At 41.8% G+C, this 18,931-nt stretch overlaps 1 protein-coding gene across 2 annotated transcripts in view; it reads right to left on the bottom strand.

Moving 5' to 3' along the window:
- Window positions 1-709: 709 nt before the first annotated feature.
- Window positions 710-18,931, bottom strand: part of LOC137967956 (sacsin-like) — a 46,765-nt gene continuing 28,543 nt past the window's right edge. For both annotated transcript variants that reach the window (XM_068814557.1, XM_068814558.1), the window contains 4 exons: window positions 16,583-17,555; window positions 14,366-14,955; window positions 2,694-13,726; window positions 710-2,532 (listed from right to left, as the gene is read on the bottom strand). In XM_068814557.1, coding sequence (XP_068670658.1) covers window positions 2,254-2,532; window positions 2,694-13,726; window positions 14,366-14,955; window positions 16,583-17,555 — 12,875 coding nt within the window. In that variant the 3' untranslated portion in view covers window positions 710-2,253. The remainder of the gene's footprint in view (window positions 2,533-2,693; window positions 13,727-14,365; window positions 14,956-16,582; window positions 17,556-18,931) is intronic.

Below are 18,931 nucleotides of genomic sequence, written 5' to 3'. Positions count from 1 at the left end.
GTTACTGGTTGACCCAATTTATTCCTTCGACTCACCAGTGCGAAGACTGTTTACGTTACTCAGTAACACGAAGAGCAATAACTTTGGATCTTTCAACACTATATCGCTTTAATCTAACCCAAAATCATTCAGATGGTCAAAACTTCATATTTACGACCCATTTCCTTCGCATAATGATTTGCAATAATACAGGTCCACGTGTTTTCAACTTTGTTTTTACATCTCATAGGTGTTCAGATTTTCAATTACAAACTCTGTTTTGATTGGCCACTCTACCTCACTGTGTAAATAGTTTACCCTAAGTCAAAATAGATAGGAAACGAGACAAAAACGTGAACTTGTGATTTTGCACGACGCTTCTGTTCCGGTCACCATCGTTGCCGATCATTAGGTCTCCGGCTAATAATCGTATCGGACAGTTTTGGGCGTCTTTCTAAGAGGTCGAGGAGTGAATGACCGTATCTATAAACACGATATCAAAAACAAAAAATTCAACAACAATGTTCAAATCTCCAATTACCGAAGCAGACCGGTTGGCCATTGACAAGCGGAGTCCAAGGACTTAAAAACGTTTTGCTCAAAACAATTTCACCTTCTGATTACAATAGGGCTTGATCTCGCAAAGGCAACGTTTGAACCCTTCGGCTCGCTTCCTTAGAGAAGAAGTAACTACCAAAAATGTAGAGTTAAAGAACGTGATACAGCATGGTTCGACTATTACTACTTTTATTGATCATTTCAAATTATCCCCAGCTTTGCAGCGTTACATGATCAGTCCTGAGAGCGAGGTTCTAATAGCTGAAACCCAACTCAGAGTACCGGGTAATTTGTATTAAATTAAATAACGATAAAGCTGTCATTGATAAAGGAAACTGACCTTCATTTTTTTTAATTCAAACTTGAACAACAAAGAAAATTGTCTCGTGAGTATTAAAAAATGCCTGTGCATACTTCTCTCATCCTGAAAACCAAAAACGACGGTAATGACGGTAATATCTTAATGGTTTCACTTAATTCACTGTGATGAGAACACAGCTCACTGGTTAAATGTACAAGATTTTGCAAGAAAAAAGTAATTTAAAAAATGGGGACCGTTTCAGAGATTATTTACCAAGAATATCAGAGGTATCTACGTGTGCCCCATTGTCATCATCAAATAAGTATGCAAGTTGTCCTTGCTTCTTATTCCACATCTATATATATATAATTTAAAGTGATATTTCCAAGGCTAGCAAATAACTAATATCCAAACTGCGAAAGAAAATAACTTGTTTGCATTGCATTCAAACAAGTTATAAGTTTCATTTTCCTGAAAAAGAAACCAAGGGATATCGCTATATCAGCTTAATATATCCCCCATGTGTCAGTGGTATCGTCGGAACTTAATTTTCAACAAAAACAATTGGCGATACAAAAACATAAAATGACTGATACAACGTCAACGTCATAGCCACAGTGATATGAATTTTCTGCATCGAAACGACGCGTTATCACATTTATGATTGCAAAAAGAGGGATCTCGGTGAGTTTCGAAGCGAGCACCGTGACGTCAAGGCAGTAAGCGCTGTTGTCTTTTGCCTGCTTCGCTCGATATACTTTGACAACGGAGTCTGTGATTCCTTTAAGTGTATTAATGTCTGCGTTCCAATTCCAGTCACAGCACAAGCTGAAATATTTGCCTCATTTTTTTGGGATGTGATCCAGTTATTTTACGAGGAGATCTGAACGCAGACCTTACAGTGCGACGGGGAAAACCGTGAAAACCTAAAATATGTCAGGAATGCTTATTTTGTCTTTAAGCCAATCAAGTTTGCGGACTTCACACGCTTAAACTGCAAACTGAATAACCGTTATTAGTCGGGCTTAAAACGCAATCAAAAAAATCGTAAAGGTCAACTTTTGCTTAAAATGATGTTGTAAGGTAAGAAAAGACAAGAATGAAGAAAACGACCAGAATGAGCTTAAATTAAATCAGTTACCCGGAAAACCCAAAGCTGACATAATTCTTGCTACGCCAACAACAGTAAATTCTGTGCGGTTTAGACATATTTCAGGTATTTACGGTCTTCCCGGTCGCACTGCAGGCTCTCGTTCCCCTCGCTAGGAATTTTACCGAGCGCTATAAGTTGTCACATATATCTGATTAATCTAAGAGAAACCCTACTTGCACGCTATTAAACACAGTGACACAGCCTCATGAGTTTTAAGAAACGACGTTGATTTTTCTCCGTAATGTTGATAGATCTCACTATCTCACAGGATCCTGTTTTTCACTCTTTCCACGACTTTTTGAGCAAAGTCTAACGCCTTTCTTGCCTTCTCTTCATCGTACACATCATTAGGAATCTGGGGGTAGCACATTCTGTCAGGGTAACGCATATGTGTTGAATCTCCAACAAGATTCTCCAGCAGACCGGCAAAATGACATAACTCACTATCATCCAAACCTCTGCAGTTCTGAACCAAGTTGTGCACATTAGTCTTGTTGGCGTCGTAATCATACTGTGCAGCCTTCAAGGCCTTCTCTGCCGCCTGGGTGAATAAAACAGAGAGCTCACAAGAGTTGGAACACTATCAACTTTAAACTACGTTCATTGATAAACCAACGGCAATTACATTAAATAAATAAAACAATATCAAACAAAACATAAAAGAGCAAACAAACAAAAGGTATTATCCTTCTACTCTGTTACCTGGTGACATTTAAAGCAAACCCATTCGTACGACGGTCTCCCAGACGCAATTTCATTTTCACCAGCCTTAAGGTCGGCCTCAGCTTGTCGGAGCCAGCGTTTGGCTTCTCCTGGTTGAGGATTCCTTTCGCAAAAACTTGGAGGGATGTACCGCCATGATTTGGAGGAGGAGCCATAATTTCGGGTGAACCGTGTTTTGTATATTTCTCTGTTCTTGGTATGTTCCCTTGCGCGCGTTTCCAAAGTGGCGAACAATTCTTCGTACGAACCTCCAAGTCGAGAAACTTCATTCTTTATGTGCTGAAAAGCTTCTCGGTAGACCTCCTCGTCGCCTGTATTATTTATTGGATTCCATCGCAGACAGAGCCGTTTAATGATTAGCCGTCTTTCCTCTTCCGTTAATTCCCACGCATCCCTTAGAAGATTTGAAATCTCCAGAAAGACCTCCTGCTTATTTCTCAAGCGTCCCGCTTGCTCGTCGAAGATCTCTTGGGGCCGGTGAAATTTGTAAAGGTTTACGGCCTTTACGACTGCTTCCTTGTCGTGACCAATGCTTACCTTGTATTGCTTTTTTAAGCAAACCGCATTTTCGCTAAAGACCGTGTCGATTACTATCGCGTAGATGTAGGTTGGAAGACCTTCTTTCAGTTGCAGACTTGGATCATCCAACTGATACCCTACGTATTCCCCTTGTTCAAATTCTTCAAAGGCATTATTCAGGAGATGATGGTCCTCGACTGGAATCAAGGTGCCAGGTTCAGGATAGATCCCCATTTCTAGTGCACTGAAGCTATCATCCTTCCGAATATTCATTGTATCCAAAAGTGACCAAATGGAGGATGGAGAGCAGCGCAACATTTCAGAGATAATGAAAGCCTTCTTTCCGAGGTATTCTCCATACATTTTCACGATCACATCTGTCACCACGGATGTAGTCGAAATGGTATTACTCATCCCACTTTCTGTATTGATGTAGACCTTCCATACTTTCTCCCCACAAACTTCAAACGCTTCTTGAAAGTACGGTACCATGGCTTCACTCCCTTCAATCAGAACGTTGTTGTGAAAAAGAGAAGTTTCTAGCCGTTCTAAAGCGTAAAGTTGAATGCTTCTAAGGCGCGTCTCGATACTCAAAATCACGCTTTCATCTATGTCTTTTCTTTGAGAGTTTACGTGTCGTATGATTCTTGCGATTCCACGGCCAAACTGCACGGACGATAGCCTCTGCCTCAGTGTCGTAATGTCCTGATTTCTCACTTCAAATTTATCATCTGGATTCCTCAGTTTTTCCCTGACCTCCAAAGATAAAAACTTGGGCCGCAAGGAAAGGGGAAGTTTCATCATTAGATCTGCGTGGTTCATCATGGAAGATTTGCAGTGAACGTCCATATGGCTGAGTTCAACCACCATTAGTCGATCCATTTTCTTGATACGCGTACCATAGGTGGGAGCATCGTCGAATATCACGTCAGTTGACATTTTTAAGAAGACAGGGATCGTAGCAAGAGACGCATTCGGGGAGACAAGCCCTGCTGACATGGCTGGAAGATACAAGGTAGAAACAGATGCCACATCTTGGTCTTCGTCTTGTAACTTGTCAAAGAATCCTTTCACTGCCTTAAAGCAATCATGAATCTCGTTTGGATGCATTCTGGCAGTCTTGCAACTTTGCTGCAACATCGTTAACACCATGGCGTAATGGCTCGTGTTAACATACTTGGAGCAGCCTAAGAATTCGAAGAGCGATCGAAATTTTCCAAATTCTGGAGGTATTCTGTAGAGAAATGGCTTGATCTCAAGATCTTCATACATCTCAAGGACGGCCTGTTTTGGAAGAATAAACTTCCTTCCATCTTCCACCAATATACAGCAAGTACTTTGGAGACCTATCTGACTGCCGTTTTGCAAATTTTCTTCCAGAAATGTGTAAATCATTTCCATGACCTCTGTTACTGCAGAACCTTCTTGGCGCAAAAAGCCTTCTTCACTGTAGCTGCTTTGAAGATATGAGCAGAGGGTCTGACAATGCCCGACAACGATATCAACCGATGGTTTTTTCATGACTTGAAGCTCTGAGAGAAACTCATGGAGATAGTGGTCACGGTTTTTTTGAGGAGGACAATCAAGTTCATATCGCCGGTGACGCGGATCAGCCCAGCTTGGAAGCAAATGTGCTTTTGTCCAGACGATTTCTTCAAAGTCGCAGACAACGGCTCCTCCAAAGGTGATATATGGGATATTTTCCCCTCTCTTTTCAACAAACGACGGACAAAGACTTTGTAGTCGGTTCGAAACAGGATCTGCAGCCACAAAGGGAACATATCGTATCCAAGATAACAGACCTTCGCTAACCACATTAGGACGGGAGATAAGGTGACGGACTAAAACTTCAGACTTTTCTTTTGTCTTTTCAGTCCTTGCTGTTTCAGCTTCATGCGCAACTTGCTTGACATATTCAAGAAAACGGCCTTTTGAAACCTCTGTCACTAGGCCCACTTTGCTCAAAAATGGTAACCAGTCGTGAGATGAAAAGGGTGTTGGAGGAAATTTGTCGTCTGATAACATTGTATGGAAAACTTCATTGTCAGGGTCATAGAACCTTGACGCTGCTTTCAATGTGCCATCCACTGCTGGAATGAATTCAACCATTCTCAAACACTCAAGGAGCCGCTCTTTCTGTATGTTTACATCGTCTTCCTGGAATGCATCCTCTAACATGACAAATTGACGAAGGTATTGAAGGTGAGCTAATCTTCCTTCATGACTTAATTGTGAAAAGCTTTTTAGGATAAACTGCGTGTAGACTTCCACAAGTGTTACACTCTTCACTCCTAAGAACTTGTACAGGTCTGACAGGTTACTGAAGGATTCCAGAAACAAACAACCCATAGTTCTCTCAATAACACACATTTCGTTTTTGGGGATAAGGGGTAAAATGAAAACATTGTTACCCTCAAGCCGAGAAACAACACCGCCAGCCGTCGGAAAAAACGGGAGCTTCCTCAACGTTTCTTTGTCAGCCTCTGTCAGATATTCCACATGGCGACTGAAGTAAGCCAGAACAACTTCAGAACTTGAAAATGTCAACGTATCATCAAGCGAACGGGGATCGGTCTTTAGCTTCTGTTTCAGGACTGCAATCAAGGAATGGGGTGTCCTCAGAGACGCGACTAATTTTCGTGCCATTCTATACGATTCCATTTTGATCAGAGTTATTTCAGAGCTTATTCCCGTTAGCACTTGCCAGTTAAGCTCTGGTAAACCCAAATTTCTCAGAATCTTTACAAGCTTTCGGCTAGGCTCGCCACAATCAGTGAAATCAACAACACATTCTGCCATACTTAGGGGGACCAAGAAATGAAAAGCAACTGTTCGCTCTTGGTTTTCACTCCCTGGAGTTCGTAGGGTTACCCGCTTTGTCTCAGTAGCTGGAAGAATAGCCCACGATGATAAAGGTGAGAGCAGGTCAGGAATCTTTAAATCTATATTCTCTTCGCTTGAAGCTGCCTCCGCCATAGAATGATCGACAAAATCATGCAAAAAACTCCAAACTCGGTAAATCCAGACACGATTTGGTAAGGGGCCATCTGGTTTATCAGGCAGCCACTCGGTATAGTGATCTTCACTGCGAAAACGGGTAGGCAGGTTACGAGGCAACTGAGATGAAAAAATCTCAACATCCAGGGGTCGGAACACAGACGAGGCTCTGCTGTCAACTTCGTTGAAAAATTTGCCGCGAAGTTCTTGGTGAACAAAAATTGATTGCGATTTCGGCAAGATATCCTGATACTGACTCAAGCACGTCGGCTCGCTCTCACTAAAAATGTTAAGAACGAGATCGTCAGTAAGAAGCAATGGAAGCAAGGAAAGACTATCAAGAAAGCGCTCGTCATCCTTGCAGTACTTCAGGACTCTAATCACCCCTTCCTTATTTTGAAATGGTGATTTGCTAACATGGCATGGAAGACGTCCAATTCTACAAGGCTGATCCATCGTATTGGAAGACTTGTACAAATCCATAACCGCACGAGGAGATAGACAGCGGGTGTCTACTCCAGCTTCTCTAAACGAATTAAAGATGTCCATTGATAATCCTACCAAGTTGACACCAGTTTCCAACAAGGTTTGTTCTAGTGCTGTTTTCTCTTTGAGCCTGTAAACTTCGCGTTTTCTTCGATCATCTTCTTTTTCATCGCATCGTGGCGGCATTGCAGCAAAACATCCTTTTATTTCGAGATTGTTGAAAAATGTCAGGTCCATGCCTTCTCCAGTAGGTGGAAACCATGTTAATTGCACTCTATCTGCGCTGGCTTTTAGGACTGGAAGCAGGCGCAATTTCCTTGTATTCATGTCTTGGTAAACTGAATTAACCACTATCTTCCAATACGGGTCTTCAACATGAGTTGGAAAAAGCTTCTCATAGGTGCTTATTCGTGACAACATGGAAAGTCTGCAGCTGGAAGCATAACAAGTATCCTCTTCTGAAACAGGTAATTGTAAAATTACGCGAGCTTCACTCAAAAGGGTAAGATAGCAAGAAGCAATGACATCATGTAGCAAGGCCTTATTCCAGTCACTCCTGTAGCCGCTGACTTCATCACGCCACAACGATCTCCTACTTTCATGATCCAACGCAAAGTGCCCATTAACGTGCACTGGTAGGTCAGTCTCTAGTGGAAGTGGAAGAAAGCAGAAAGCTTTCCTTTTCGTTTCGTCTTCTGAACTTGAGTTGTTACCTCCAAGGAAGCATGCGACACCGCCACGAGGAAGCATTCCTAGGCGATCCTCCCCAAAGGCACGAATAATGGTCTCCTCTACAGGTTTCTCAAAGCCAACTTGTTGAACAGTCAACCAGTTCTCTTCATTTCCAAGGTTGTCTTGTAACCTCATAGTGTACATACATTTCTTGACTTTAATGTCTGAGGGAAGAATTTTCTCGGTCCTTACTCTCTTACCTTCTGTTTTTAAATAGTCAGAGAATTCTTGCCGTTTCTTCTCATCCTCCTTCGACATAACGATTTCGACAGAATAACAATTTACCAGGACTCCTTTTTCAGTTATCTCAGAAATGCTTATCTTCTTCACGTTGTTGACAAAGAGGAGAACTTCAAACAGCTCCTTCTTTAGGTCTTCCATCATTACATCCAGTTTCTCAACAGTGAAAGCAGTTTGGGATATTCGGGATTGTTCAGCCATTTTCTCCGACCTCAGAGGAAAGCGGAACAATGTTCCATTATCTAAAGGGAAAATGTTCCCCAAGTAGCAGAGAAAGACGTCTGGAAACTTTTCCTTCAAAATATTGACGTTTCTGAACATCCTGCCAGGATTTTCCTCAGTTGAATGGCGAACGTACTCGCAGTGTGGATCGAACACGCATAAGACATCTCCGATTTCTTCACCTTTTGATATGAACGACGGCACATCCGTTAAGTGGTAGACAGCATTGAAGCCGACTCCGTACTTACCGGTCTTGTTTGGATCATCTCCCTTGCTGCCCTCCCCAAGGCTACATATACCTTTCATATCGGCATTGGTGAATGGCTTGTTGTTGTACACACACAGTGCAGGACCTTGTATTGGTTTCCAGCTATCTGCAAACACTTTCTGATCGCGGTGATGTCTGGGGTCTTTCACAAAGCAAATCTCAGTTGCTTGCGCGTCATCAGCATTTTGCAAAAGCTCTTTCAAAATTTCTTTTTTCCCCGGGTAGCTTTCTAGAATGCGCTTCAAACGATTTGTGAGCTTCTCCTTCTGACCGAACGGAAATCCGACGTCATGATTTTGTAAAGCTTCCTCCCTACGCGTTTTCACTCCAAGTTGTTCACAGACTGACCAAGCGATCTGCTCGTGGACAAATTGTTCTTCTGGATCTTCAGGCATCCATGGGCAATCTTTCACGCAAAGATCAGATATATGACGCATCACTCCCCTAGAATCTGGAAGGGAAATAGACTCGTACATGTTTTCTTGTGAAGAGTCTCCTTGTCGTTTCAGAGCCTCGGAAAGCTGGTGTACCATGTTAATAACCGTTTGCAATGTTAGTTCATCAAGCTGCATTTCAAGGAACTCTTTATGCACATCCTGAAGGCTAGAAATGTAGTCTTTTGCAACGAACTCTTTTCGAACACCAGCAAGTTTAAAGAGTTCACAATAAACGACAGCTAAGTTATCTGGAAGTTTGTTAAGGTAAGGGGAGCAGTCAGCCTTGACTTCGAAAGCCACACGGTCTGCAGAAAGAAACCTCTTCCCTACAAGAATAAATCTTGTAGGAAAAGAAACAGGTGGCCAGTTGGTCATTTTGTCTTGTAAAAATGAATAAGCTTTTGTGCAAACGTGGCATAGTTCTTCGTAACCACTAGCACTCAGCTTCTCAATGTTAAGAGATATGGCGTTCTCGAGTTGTCTTATGACGTGTTCTGTTGTTATTTCTTTGTCCTCCAGCTTTAACAACTGTTTCACTTTTGGAGGGATTTCGCGGTCTACAAGCAGCTCTGTGCAACATACGAGGTACTTCTTCTCCTGAAGAAAAATGTCCTTTGGGGGTACCAAAGGATTTCTTTTCTTTACTAATTGATCAGCTTTCCAGGTAAGAGGGAATGATTGTGGTTTCTGTAATACCGGAAGGAATGGTGTGTTAAGGAGGCGCTTCAAAACCGTTTGTGGGGGTTTGTCACTCTGGCGTTTCAATTTCTTCTCCATGAATTTCAATAAGGCCTTCACACGCTTCAAAGCAGCTTTACTGTCGACTGCATTCAGGCTTTGAACACTCTCTGCCCTCTCTGCAACGTCTTCCCATGGAAGATCTTCTGAAGTCATTCCAAGTTCCTCAAGCCTTTCGAGTCTTGCAAATTTCAGAAAAGTATCGTCACCGCATGGAAATCTCCCTTCTTCATGACAAAATAGAACGGCAACCTCTCCCTTGGGATTCACCAACTGGCCAGGACAGCTGAGTCTGTCCCCTTCTGGTGATGTCGGAATGCAGGCACTCAACTTTAACAGTACATCAAAATTCTCCTCTTTTCGATCCAAAGAATGCAATACCAGAACATCTCTCGTATTTGAGGGAACATCCGAAATGTTCGGGAAAAAAACCTCCAAAAAAAAGCGCTTCTTGTCGTACGTTTTGTTTTCTATGAAGGCTTCAAGGTGACAGACAAAGAAAGAATAATACACATCAGTGGGTAAATCAATGACAACGTCTTTTGTCTTGAAAAGCTGCTCAAAAACTGCAAATGAAACTTTTCCTACTTCAGGATCCGTCCGGAGATCTGGATGAAGAAAAATCACCTTAGAAAAGTTGACCCATTCGTTTCCATCAAAGAATAAGTCTTTGGCTCCAGTTGCAAGTTTGTAATAGAAAGAATTCACAATAGGCAAGCATTCTACGTTTACTTCAGAGGCTTTGGGCCACAATGAATGAAACACATATGAATCATCGCCAGGAGCGAGTGATTTCACATCCTCCAGGAGGGAAAAGTAGGCAGACGAGATGGAATCTGCCATTAGTTTATTGTTCCATTTTACCCCAGTGCATTCCTTGTCATCTTCTAATTTTTCCTGCAAATGGCGTCGATTGGAAGTCACTGCAAACGCTCCATTTATGTGAACAGGAAGACCGCTATGTATTGGTAGAGGAAGGTAACAGAAAATGGTACCGCTGAGGTTTTTTTCAGCGGTCCTCTTTACGACAGGAGAGGGCAGAAAAGTGTCTGCTGCATTTGGGACCAATTGAACAGCGACTCCAGCTGATGGAAGGAGGGGGGCAGGATCTCTTCTTGCAAAGTCCATTGCCTGTCCTGTTCCCATTGATGACACAATAAGCCAGATTTCACACTCTCTTTGAGGAGCATTCTTCATATTAAAGAACTCTTGACCAGAATTGGTTGAAATACATTCGATTTCCACCGCAAATGAAGACTCTGGAAATATGCCGCTCTTTCCACTTTTGGTAACATAAGAGCACGCCTGAAGAAAGTTACTCTGTCTGATTAACTCCTGTTGCTGTGCATCCAGCTTCCGGGCAGTGATCGGTAGGTCAACAGGGTCAGACAGTGCTCTTAGAATTCGACCTTGTGATAATGATTTGTTCACCTGGCATAGTAATACAGGCTGTGGGGTTTGGCAGGATGACCTCGGTAGGCTATATATCTTCAGACTGATGACGTTCTGCGTGAACAGAAGCAGCAACTGCGCTCTGTCCAGGAACATTTGCAACAATTTTCGCATTTCTTGGTCACTGTAATGTAGCCTTTTAATTTCACTACGTCTGGCCTGTTCTTTGGTTCTCAACGGGAATCGAAACAACGTTCCACGAAAGGAGTTGTCATCTTTGTCCAAACTTAGATCACACCCAAAAATGTTGTTAAATGGTTTAAATTGATCACGGTAATTTCTCAGTCGCCTTGTATTGTTGTTTAAGTCAATCTTTATTCCAGGCTTGCTTTTGTTCCTGATTAATTTCCCCAGATGGGAGAGGTGGGGATCAAGTACCACAAAATAGTTTCCGCTGAGAAACATAGGTACATCTGTCAGGTTGTAGACAGCATTAAACCCAAGCCCAAATCTCCCTATTTTTTCTGTTTCTTGTTCTTTTGTACCACCATTCAATTTTGTAATGTTTATAAAATCTTCAGGACGAAACTCGGCGTCGTTATAAACCCACAAGGCAGGACCTTGACATTCCTCCATTCCTTTGTCAATCAGACTGGTCAAGGCATCTTGGTTGCTTCTTTCATCATACAGAAATCTGACTTCTGTGGCACCGGCGTCGTCTGCATTTTGAATAAGCTCTTTTGCTACTGAAAATCCATCCGTGTACTCTTCTAACAGCCTGTTTAGCCTGTCTGTAAGTTTTTCCTCTTGCCCAAACTCTTCTCCCACTGATAGTTCATCAGGATCAATTAAGCTGTTGGTTAGAGTGCGAACATTAAACAGCTCAGCGGTGCTACCAGCAACATTGGGATGTACAAAAAAATATCGTATGTCTCCATCATCGTTGTCTAGTAGGTCCCATTCGCTTTCACAATACACACAGTTTTCAGCAGATGCAAGCTTCACAAAAGCATCCCCTTCTACATACGTTGGAAGTAATACTTTTTCCTGAAGTTCCTGAGGCAGTTGATGACCATCACTTGGCTTTAATTCATTAAGGATTGCAATAGATAATTGCAGGTCTCTATTGACTTCCACAGGCTCAAAGTCATGATCTCTTTGGTCATACTTCTCCTTGATCAACTCAAGTACACTAAGAAGAACTAATTCATCACATTCATCTCGCATTCCAGACATAAAGAACAACTCACTGTACTTGTTCATTTCTTGGGGAAGGGAATAGATGTAGGGTGAGAGGTCAATGGAAGGCTTCTTACAAAGCATAACAGAGGGAAATGAAAAGCCGTCTCCATTCCAAATCCATCTTAAATTATGGATTCCTTCCAAGGCGCACCTGCAACCAGCCTCTTCTGCATGGGAAAGAAAATAATTGTAAACATCTTGGACCTGCAGCATATAAAGTGGCTTTTCATCCTGGGTGTAACAGTTGACTAAACAGTTCAAATGCCTTATAATGTCCAAAATTTGAGGCTTTTTGTCCCAGCCAAAGTATTTGGCCAACTTGCTGGACGCTTTAGTTTTGACAATCGGCTTCACTGATCCGATGAGGTTAACGTTCTCGTAACTGTAGATTCCTGACGGCTTGAAGAAGATCGAAACCTTTTCTTTATCTTCTCCCCCAAAAGGAAGCCCCTTTGGAAATTTATCGGGTTTTTGTTCAATTCTACGTACCCAAACGTTTTCTTGAAGCAGTTCTCCTAAAGGGTTTTCATTTATAGATTCTTCAAGCTTTGAAGGGTTACTTTCCAAGTATGCCATGACTGCTTCTGCCTTTGATTCTGCTGTTAACATGTCTGGGATTTCCGAGATCTTTCGAGCACTGTGGTAGAGATCTTCAGCGGTTATGTCAGCCTCACTCTTCATACCAAGTTTCGTCAGAACTGCGAGGACTAACGGGTCATTATACTGATCTCCTACTGGAAAGACATCCTCGTCTGCAAAAACTCTACAAAGCAGGTCATTTCTTGGATCAAAGATGTCTCTGGGGCTGACACGGCCATTCTTCGTTGGCACAAAACGCAATGTTCTCATTTCCTCTTCAAATCTTGTTCGGTTACCAGCATGATTATCGTATCTCTTTATCACAACATCCATAAGTTTGTCAACTTCATCATCCCCATATGTTCTGTTGTGAACACAAGGAAATATCCCTTCCACCAGAAAATCAGATGTTGTCAGAGTTTTTATGTTTAACATGCGAGCTAACTTTCTCGAATCTTCAGCTCTCGTGTCAACGAATTTTTTTTCTTTCAGAGGAGCCACTGGAAAATCGTATGCATCTTCTGGTGCAGCCACCCACACGTCTTTCTTTGATACGAAAAATTGTAATCCTCCAACAGTCTCGAATAATGGGAGAAAGCTTAGAGTACTTTTTTCTTCTCGATTCAGTGAGGAACTTTCGGAAAAAAACCTTCTCAGTGCACGTTTCTCGTCATCTGTAACTTTCTTGTCCAGCAATATTGCTGAGAGCATTCCCTGACTCATCTCAGAGGCGGAAACTGCCACGGCCTTCAAAACACCGTGCACAGACGGCCGGTGGACAAATTTGCCTACAACACTAGGGTGGTTTCTCAAAAAGTCAGGCAAGGCTTTCAAGACAATTACCCCAAGCTTCTCCAAAGCGAACCTCACATTTTCCTCCAAGCATTTCTCGTCCAACTCTTGAACAACAATTTTGGATCGATTTGTTAATTTTGTTAGGGTGACTTTTGAGAGCTCAAGGGGAACCAAAGGGAGGTTATTCATCTTGGACAGGTCTTCTTCAGTCTTAAAATGTTTGTTTAAGTACTCCCATATGCACCTCAGCCAATCTTCTGTTGGAGACCACTGTAGCTCATCACTGTTTGACCAGCCTCTCTCTAACATTTCTCTTAGTAGATGCGGTACATGGTGTTTGTCAAGCAGTCTTAACTGAGTGCACCCTGTAAACAAATTGAGAAATGAGTCATGGTCTTGTAGTTTGAAAACTCCTTTGCATGGTTAAGGTTTGAACACATACATACATACATACATACATACATACATACATACATACATACAGACAGACAGACAGACAGACAGACAGACAGACAGACAGACATACATACTTCCTTAATTGACCGCTCCCCATAGGGGCTTTTCAGGGCCAATGAAACACAACGAAACGACAGAACAGAACAACAACTGTTAAGAATCCCAACTGGCTGGAGGCAAACCAGTTGGCTATTTACAAGAGCGGCTGGGAAGTTGAACCAGGGACTACCAGGATCCAATTCAACGCGCGGTCAGAGCGGGTCTTTAACCCGGGATCTCCGGATCTCATGGCAAGCGCTCTAACCACTGGGCCACACTGCCTCAAACATATTATTCGAAGTAATCGACAAGCTGAGGTCTTCCGAAAATACAAAAGATGCCACAAACCTAAGAGGTACCTGTTTTCTTTATCTTTTTATTGATTATATATAACTGAAAGAGTCAACCTTATAACAATAAATGTCGCACATTTTTCTCATCAGGTTTAATGTTTTACGACCCTGCAGAGAACAATTCATCTGAATGCGCTAAATGATACTAATGGATACCTTTTTTGGCAACTTCTTCCAGTTGTCTTAAAATGTCATCCTCCAAGGGCTGATCCAGAAAACGGTCTCTCAAAGTCGGAAAAAGTTCTGGAGGATGCTCGGGTGATGTTATAAAGATGGTCGTGTCAGCTGAGTTGTCATCTAACTTTGCAAAGTATGTAAAATTTCCATCAGATATGGGCAACAGTTCCAAGCCCACGAGCTCACACAAGCGGTCATCTTTGAGAACAAACTTGAGAAGAGACAACTTCTCTCTTTTGTCAAGACATTTGTAGCAAGTAGGCTCAGTGGCGAGAACACCACGTACAAAGGAAGGAGTGATCTCTTTTCTTATAGGCGTGCAATCGTTAATCGACTGTAAAACGTGCGTGGGTAGGGTAGCGACATTTTGATGGGCTGTAAGCAACACGCTTTGAAGCAACTTCTTCGTGTCGTTTTCTTCGATTCTGTCAAAGATAGCCTCTTTGACGTAAAGCCATTTGCCTCCATCTGTTTTGGTGTGTATGACACGATCACTACAGAGCATCTTCAATAGAGGACTTTTCAGTCTCATCCAGGTTTGGTCAATACTGGAGATGTTCGGCCACGCTCTGTTTGGAATAAAACGTGCCACAGAAAGGGTCAGTATGGAGTCACCGCTGTTCAATGATAGGGACGACGACGACGACGACTACCACTACCACTACCACTACCACTACCACTACCACTACCACTACCACTACCACTACCACTACCACTACTACCACCACCACCACCACCACCACTACTTCAAAAACGAAATCCATTCATGATTCCAGACAATAGCATATTGAACAAGATCAGTTTACAATCTCTTGCCATTCACTTACTTGATGATAGGTCTCTTCGCAAGGCAAAATAAAAAGCCTTTCATTTCACTTAGAATGCAATATTTGTGCTAACTGTATATTGAGTATGAAACGTGGCTCCTATGTTTCGACACATGATACAAAATGGCCAATCGTATTTGTCACCTTGAGATTACAGGTCATCTGGTTAAGCTACTTTCAACAGGCATAGGGGGTATTTGAGACGAAAGTAAGCTACATAAAGACGATGATGGATCCAAAAAGCCACCATAGAGAAAAAAACCAAGATGATAGAGGATCAAACCGAGCGCCACGATTCCCAAGAAAGCGCAAGACAGTAGTAAACCCAGACACTTGGATATTTACTAGCTAGGAGAGATGTAGAGTGATTCCGCATTAACGTCTTGGGTTTGACATAAGGCTAATTATTTTCCTCCTATTACAAAACCAAACGAAGATTTCTACAAGACGATTAAACTGAGCGTCTTGTCACTTTCAAGTTGGTACGGCCTTAGACCCTAGGCAATACATACCTCTCACTAACCAAGTACGAATATCGTGCTGTAATTTACGGACCGAGTCAACGGGAAACAACGAGGATACGTAAATAGTGTTAAATTGTTAGGTGTAACTTTAGCCAGCAACCTTCAATGGAATTGTCATATGTAATCAAAAAGGCTAATACGCGGATGTTTTTTTCTCATACTGCTTGAGCGCGCCAAACTTCCGGCTCGCGATATCATCTTACTTGTATTAGACCTGTACTTGAATACTGTGCTCCTCTTTACCATCATACACCACTGCCTGATTATTTAAGCAACGACATAGAACGTATTCAAAAACGCGCTCTATCTGTAATTTCGCCCGGCCTTTCATATCTGACAATCTTTCAGTGTTTAACCTGAATTCACTGAAGGATAGACGTATCGAGCAATGACATAATTTTTTCGAATCAATACTATCCAATACCGAGGACAAGCTTCATCATTTTCTGCCACCGAAGAACCATATTACTTATAATCTTGGAAACCAACGTCAGTTTGCTAACCCAATAATGCGCACCAAGCGTTTCTCCCAGACATATTTACCATACATAAGTAGACAATTGGTCCGTGTATAATTTCTTGTAAATTACATATATAATTATAGTTTTTTAGCCCGTGTTGTATTGTAAATAATCATGCAATTCAGCCCTATTAGGCTGCCATGTGATTCTAATAAAGCCATCTATCTATCTTGATAATGTTTTATCAAAATTCCAAATTTCGCGGGCCGTGCAGTAGAATGCCGCCCGCTTATTGAGCAAATCACAGCGCGCGTACTATCTGAGACATTTTATAAAAGCGTACAAAGTCACTAGCTGTCGCCACTAACATAAATCCAAACTTACTTGTAAATTGACTCTGGTGGCTCATTGTTGTCAATTGCTTGTGATATCAGGACAGCATACGCTGCTGGTATAGCTTCTTCAATGAGACAGCAGTTCCACAACAACGACTTGTCAGTCAACTCCACTCGTTCCTCCTGGTCTGCATTTGGCGTCTTGATGTGGCGTCTGTTCTGGCTCAATGCAAAGAACCCGTTTACGTGCACTGGCAGGCCTGTCATGCCTTTCGTCTGGACTGGCAAGGGAAGTACGCAAAACACATGACCAGATATGTCGGGAGTCGGGCAGTTGGTTTCCGATGGCAAAGCCATGGCGACGCCAACAGACGGCAAATAGCTGAGCTCATCATCTGTCAAAAGCTTCTTAAACTCATCTGAGACTTCACCTCCACAGCAATAGTTCGTTATAAGATACGAGTGCCTCTCAGTGCTTTTATTAACCTCTGTTTTTAAAATAGTCAATGGATAAGTTTCCGTGACGGGTTCTGCCATATGTTGACCCGGTTTCATTGCATCAAAAAAGGCTCTTCTCCTTCTTCGAACAACGTCAAGGCTTTCGTCGCCTATCTTCACTTGAAATGTACATGTTGGTTCTTCCTCGAACTCTTCGCGTACATAGAGCTCGATAACCTCGATATTTCGAAGAAAAAGAAGAACGAGGTGAGCGTCATTGATGAAACTCTTAAAGAGGTGTTTCACTTTGTCTTCAGAGTACACTGTCTGTGATAACTTAGAAGGAGAAGCACGCAAAGGAAAACGAAACAACGTCCCTTTGTAATGCCCTTCATCGAATACGTGATCAGTGCAATCAAAAATTCCTTTGTACGGCAGAAACTGATCGGACATTTTTTCACTGGCATTAGGCACTTCCTTGAGCCGCAAATCAAACCCTGTTCTTCGGTTTTCGCTTGTGTTAAAGTGGTCCTCATGCGGGTCAATAAATCCTATTCGCTTTTCACTGAGGATGCTGGGTAAATCTGTGGACAATAAACAAAGTTGGGACAGCTCAGCACAGTAATTACCATTGGAAACCCAGAACTATCTTCTGGTATAATTCGAAATTTATTCAAATAATCAGTGTTTCGAAAGACCCGAAAAAAAAGGCCTTCAGGCGATTTCAATTTGAGCGCTGAATTTGACACTCATTGTTTTAAATAGAGTCAACATGACTTTTTCGATTGATTTTAGAGGAGTTTATGTCTATACGATTCGTTCCTTTCTAAAGAACTCTCATTCACCTATGAAAAAAACGTTCATTCAAACGATCATTCCATTTTGTTTTTTTTTTTTTTTGGCAATAATTTTTTTCCTTTTGTTTTAAATTTTGGAGCTGTTTTGCGAAAAATAGCATGACAACTGTCGTCCACTTTTTGTCTTTTTTTTTTTCGCTTTAGGTCGTACGCGCGTGGTTGTCATAACTTCATTGAGACGCAGTCAGTTGCCACACTGAGTGGGTCGTGTCGTACCTCGTTGAACGGGCTTCAGGATTGGCCAAAAGAACAATAGAACGAACAAAGATGACAATGGATTTAGCACAGAAAACAATAGGAAGTACGACAATATACAGCCAATGAAATATAGTGTTCAACAAGGGGTACGACCCTACCCAAGGGTCACTGAGTACAATGTACCGCTTTCATACAATGAGAATTGGCCAATTTTGCCGTGTACATTATCGTATTACATAATTATAGTTACTGTAAAACTTCCCCCCAGTTTAACTAACTGCTGCTTGTACTGGCTAGATACCTTGTAGATACTAAATCAAAAGGTGCGACTTCTTTAAAAAGAGTTAATTTAGTCGGAGCTTACTCTAAACAAATACTCGCTTTATCAAAGTATACAAAAACTCCTCAGTCGTCATAGCGCGTCGATAAGGCAAGAGCAAAGGAAAAAGATTTATGCACTCAGGAAGCAGCTCTGGGAGCAAAATTATCTCTGAATTTCACGGTCTAACATTGACTTCGCACAAATTAACTTAGACCCCTAAAGAGTTTTAACTTCCTAGAACTCACTAGTACACAAAGTCAACTCTTTCAGTACAATTTCTTATAGAGTAGTTTTTCTTCTGTGTGAAAACTTTGCAAAAGACAAAACTGCTTCCTTTAACCTTGTTTTCAGTTAATCTCGTCTTGGTGCTGGGACAAGAGATAAAACTCTAAAGTCTGTTTGAATCGATATATTAATTCAATTAATTATTCACCGAAATAGGGATTCTATCAAACCCAAATCGATAAACGTGAAATATGCAAGTAGAAACGCTTTCCTTGAAATTCCTTCAACTCCTCTGCCGTGCACCTTTTTTCTCGTTAAAAGTGATGCAAACAAATTGACGGGAAAAAAAAAAACAAAA

The sequence above is a fragment of the Montipora foliosa genome, chromosome 8 (assembly GCF_036669935.1).
Source record: "Montipora foliosa isolate CH-2021 chromosome 8, ASM3666993v2, whole genome shotgun sequence".
NCBI classification, from domain to species: Eukaryota; Metazoa; Cnidaria; class Anthozoa; order Scleractinia; family Acroporidae; genus Montipora; species Montipora foliosa.
Note: the sequence above shows the minus strand (reverse complement) of the source record. Positions and strands in the feature narration are given on the sequence as shown.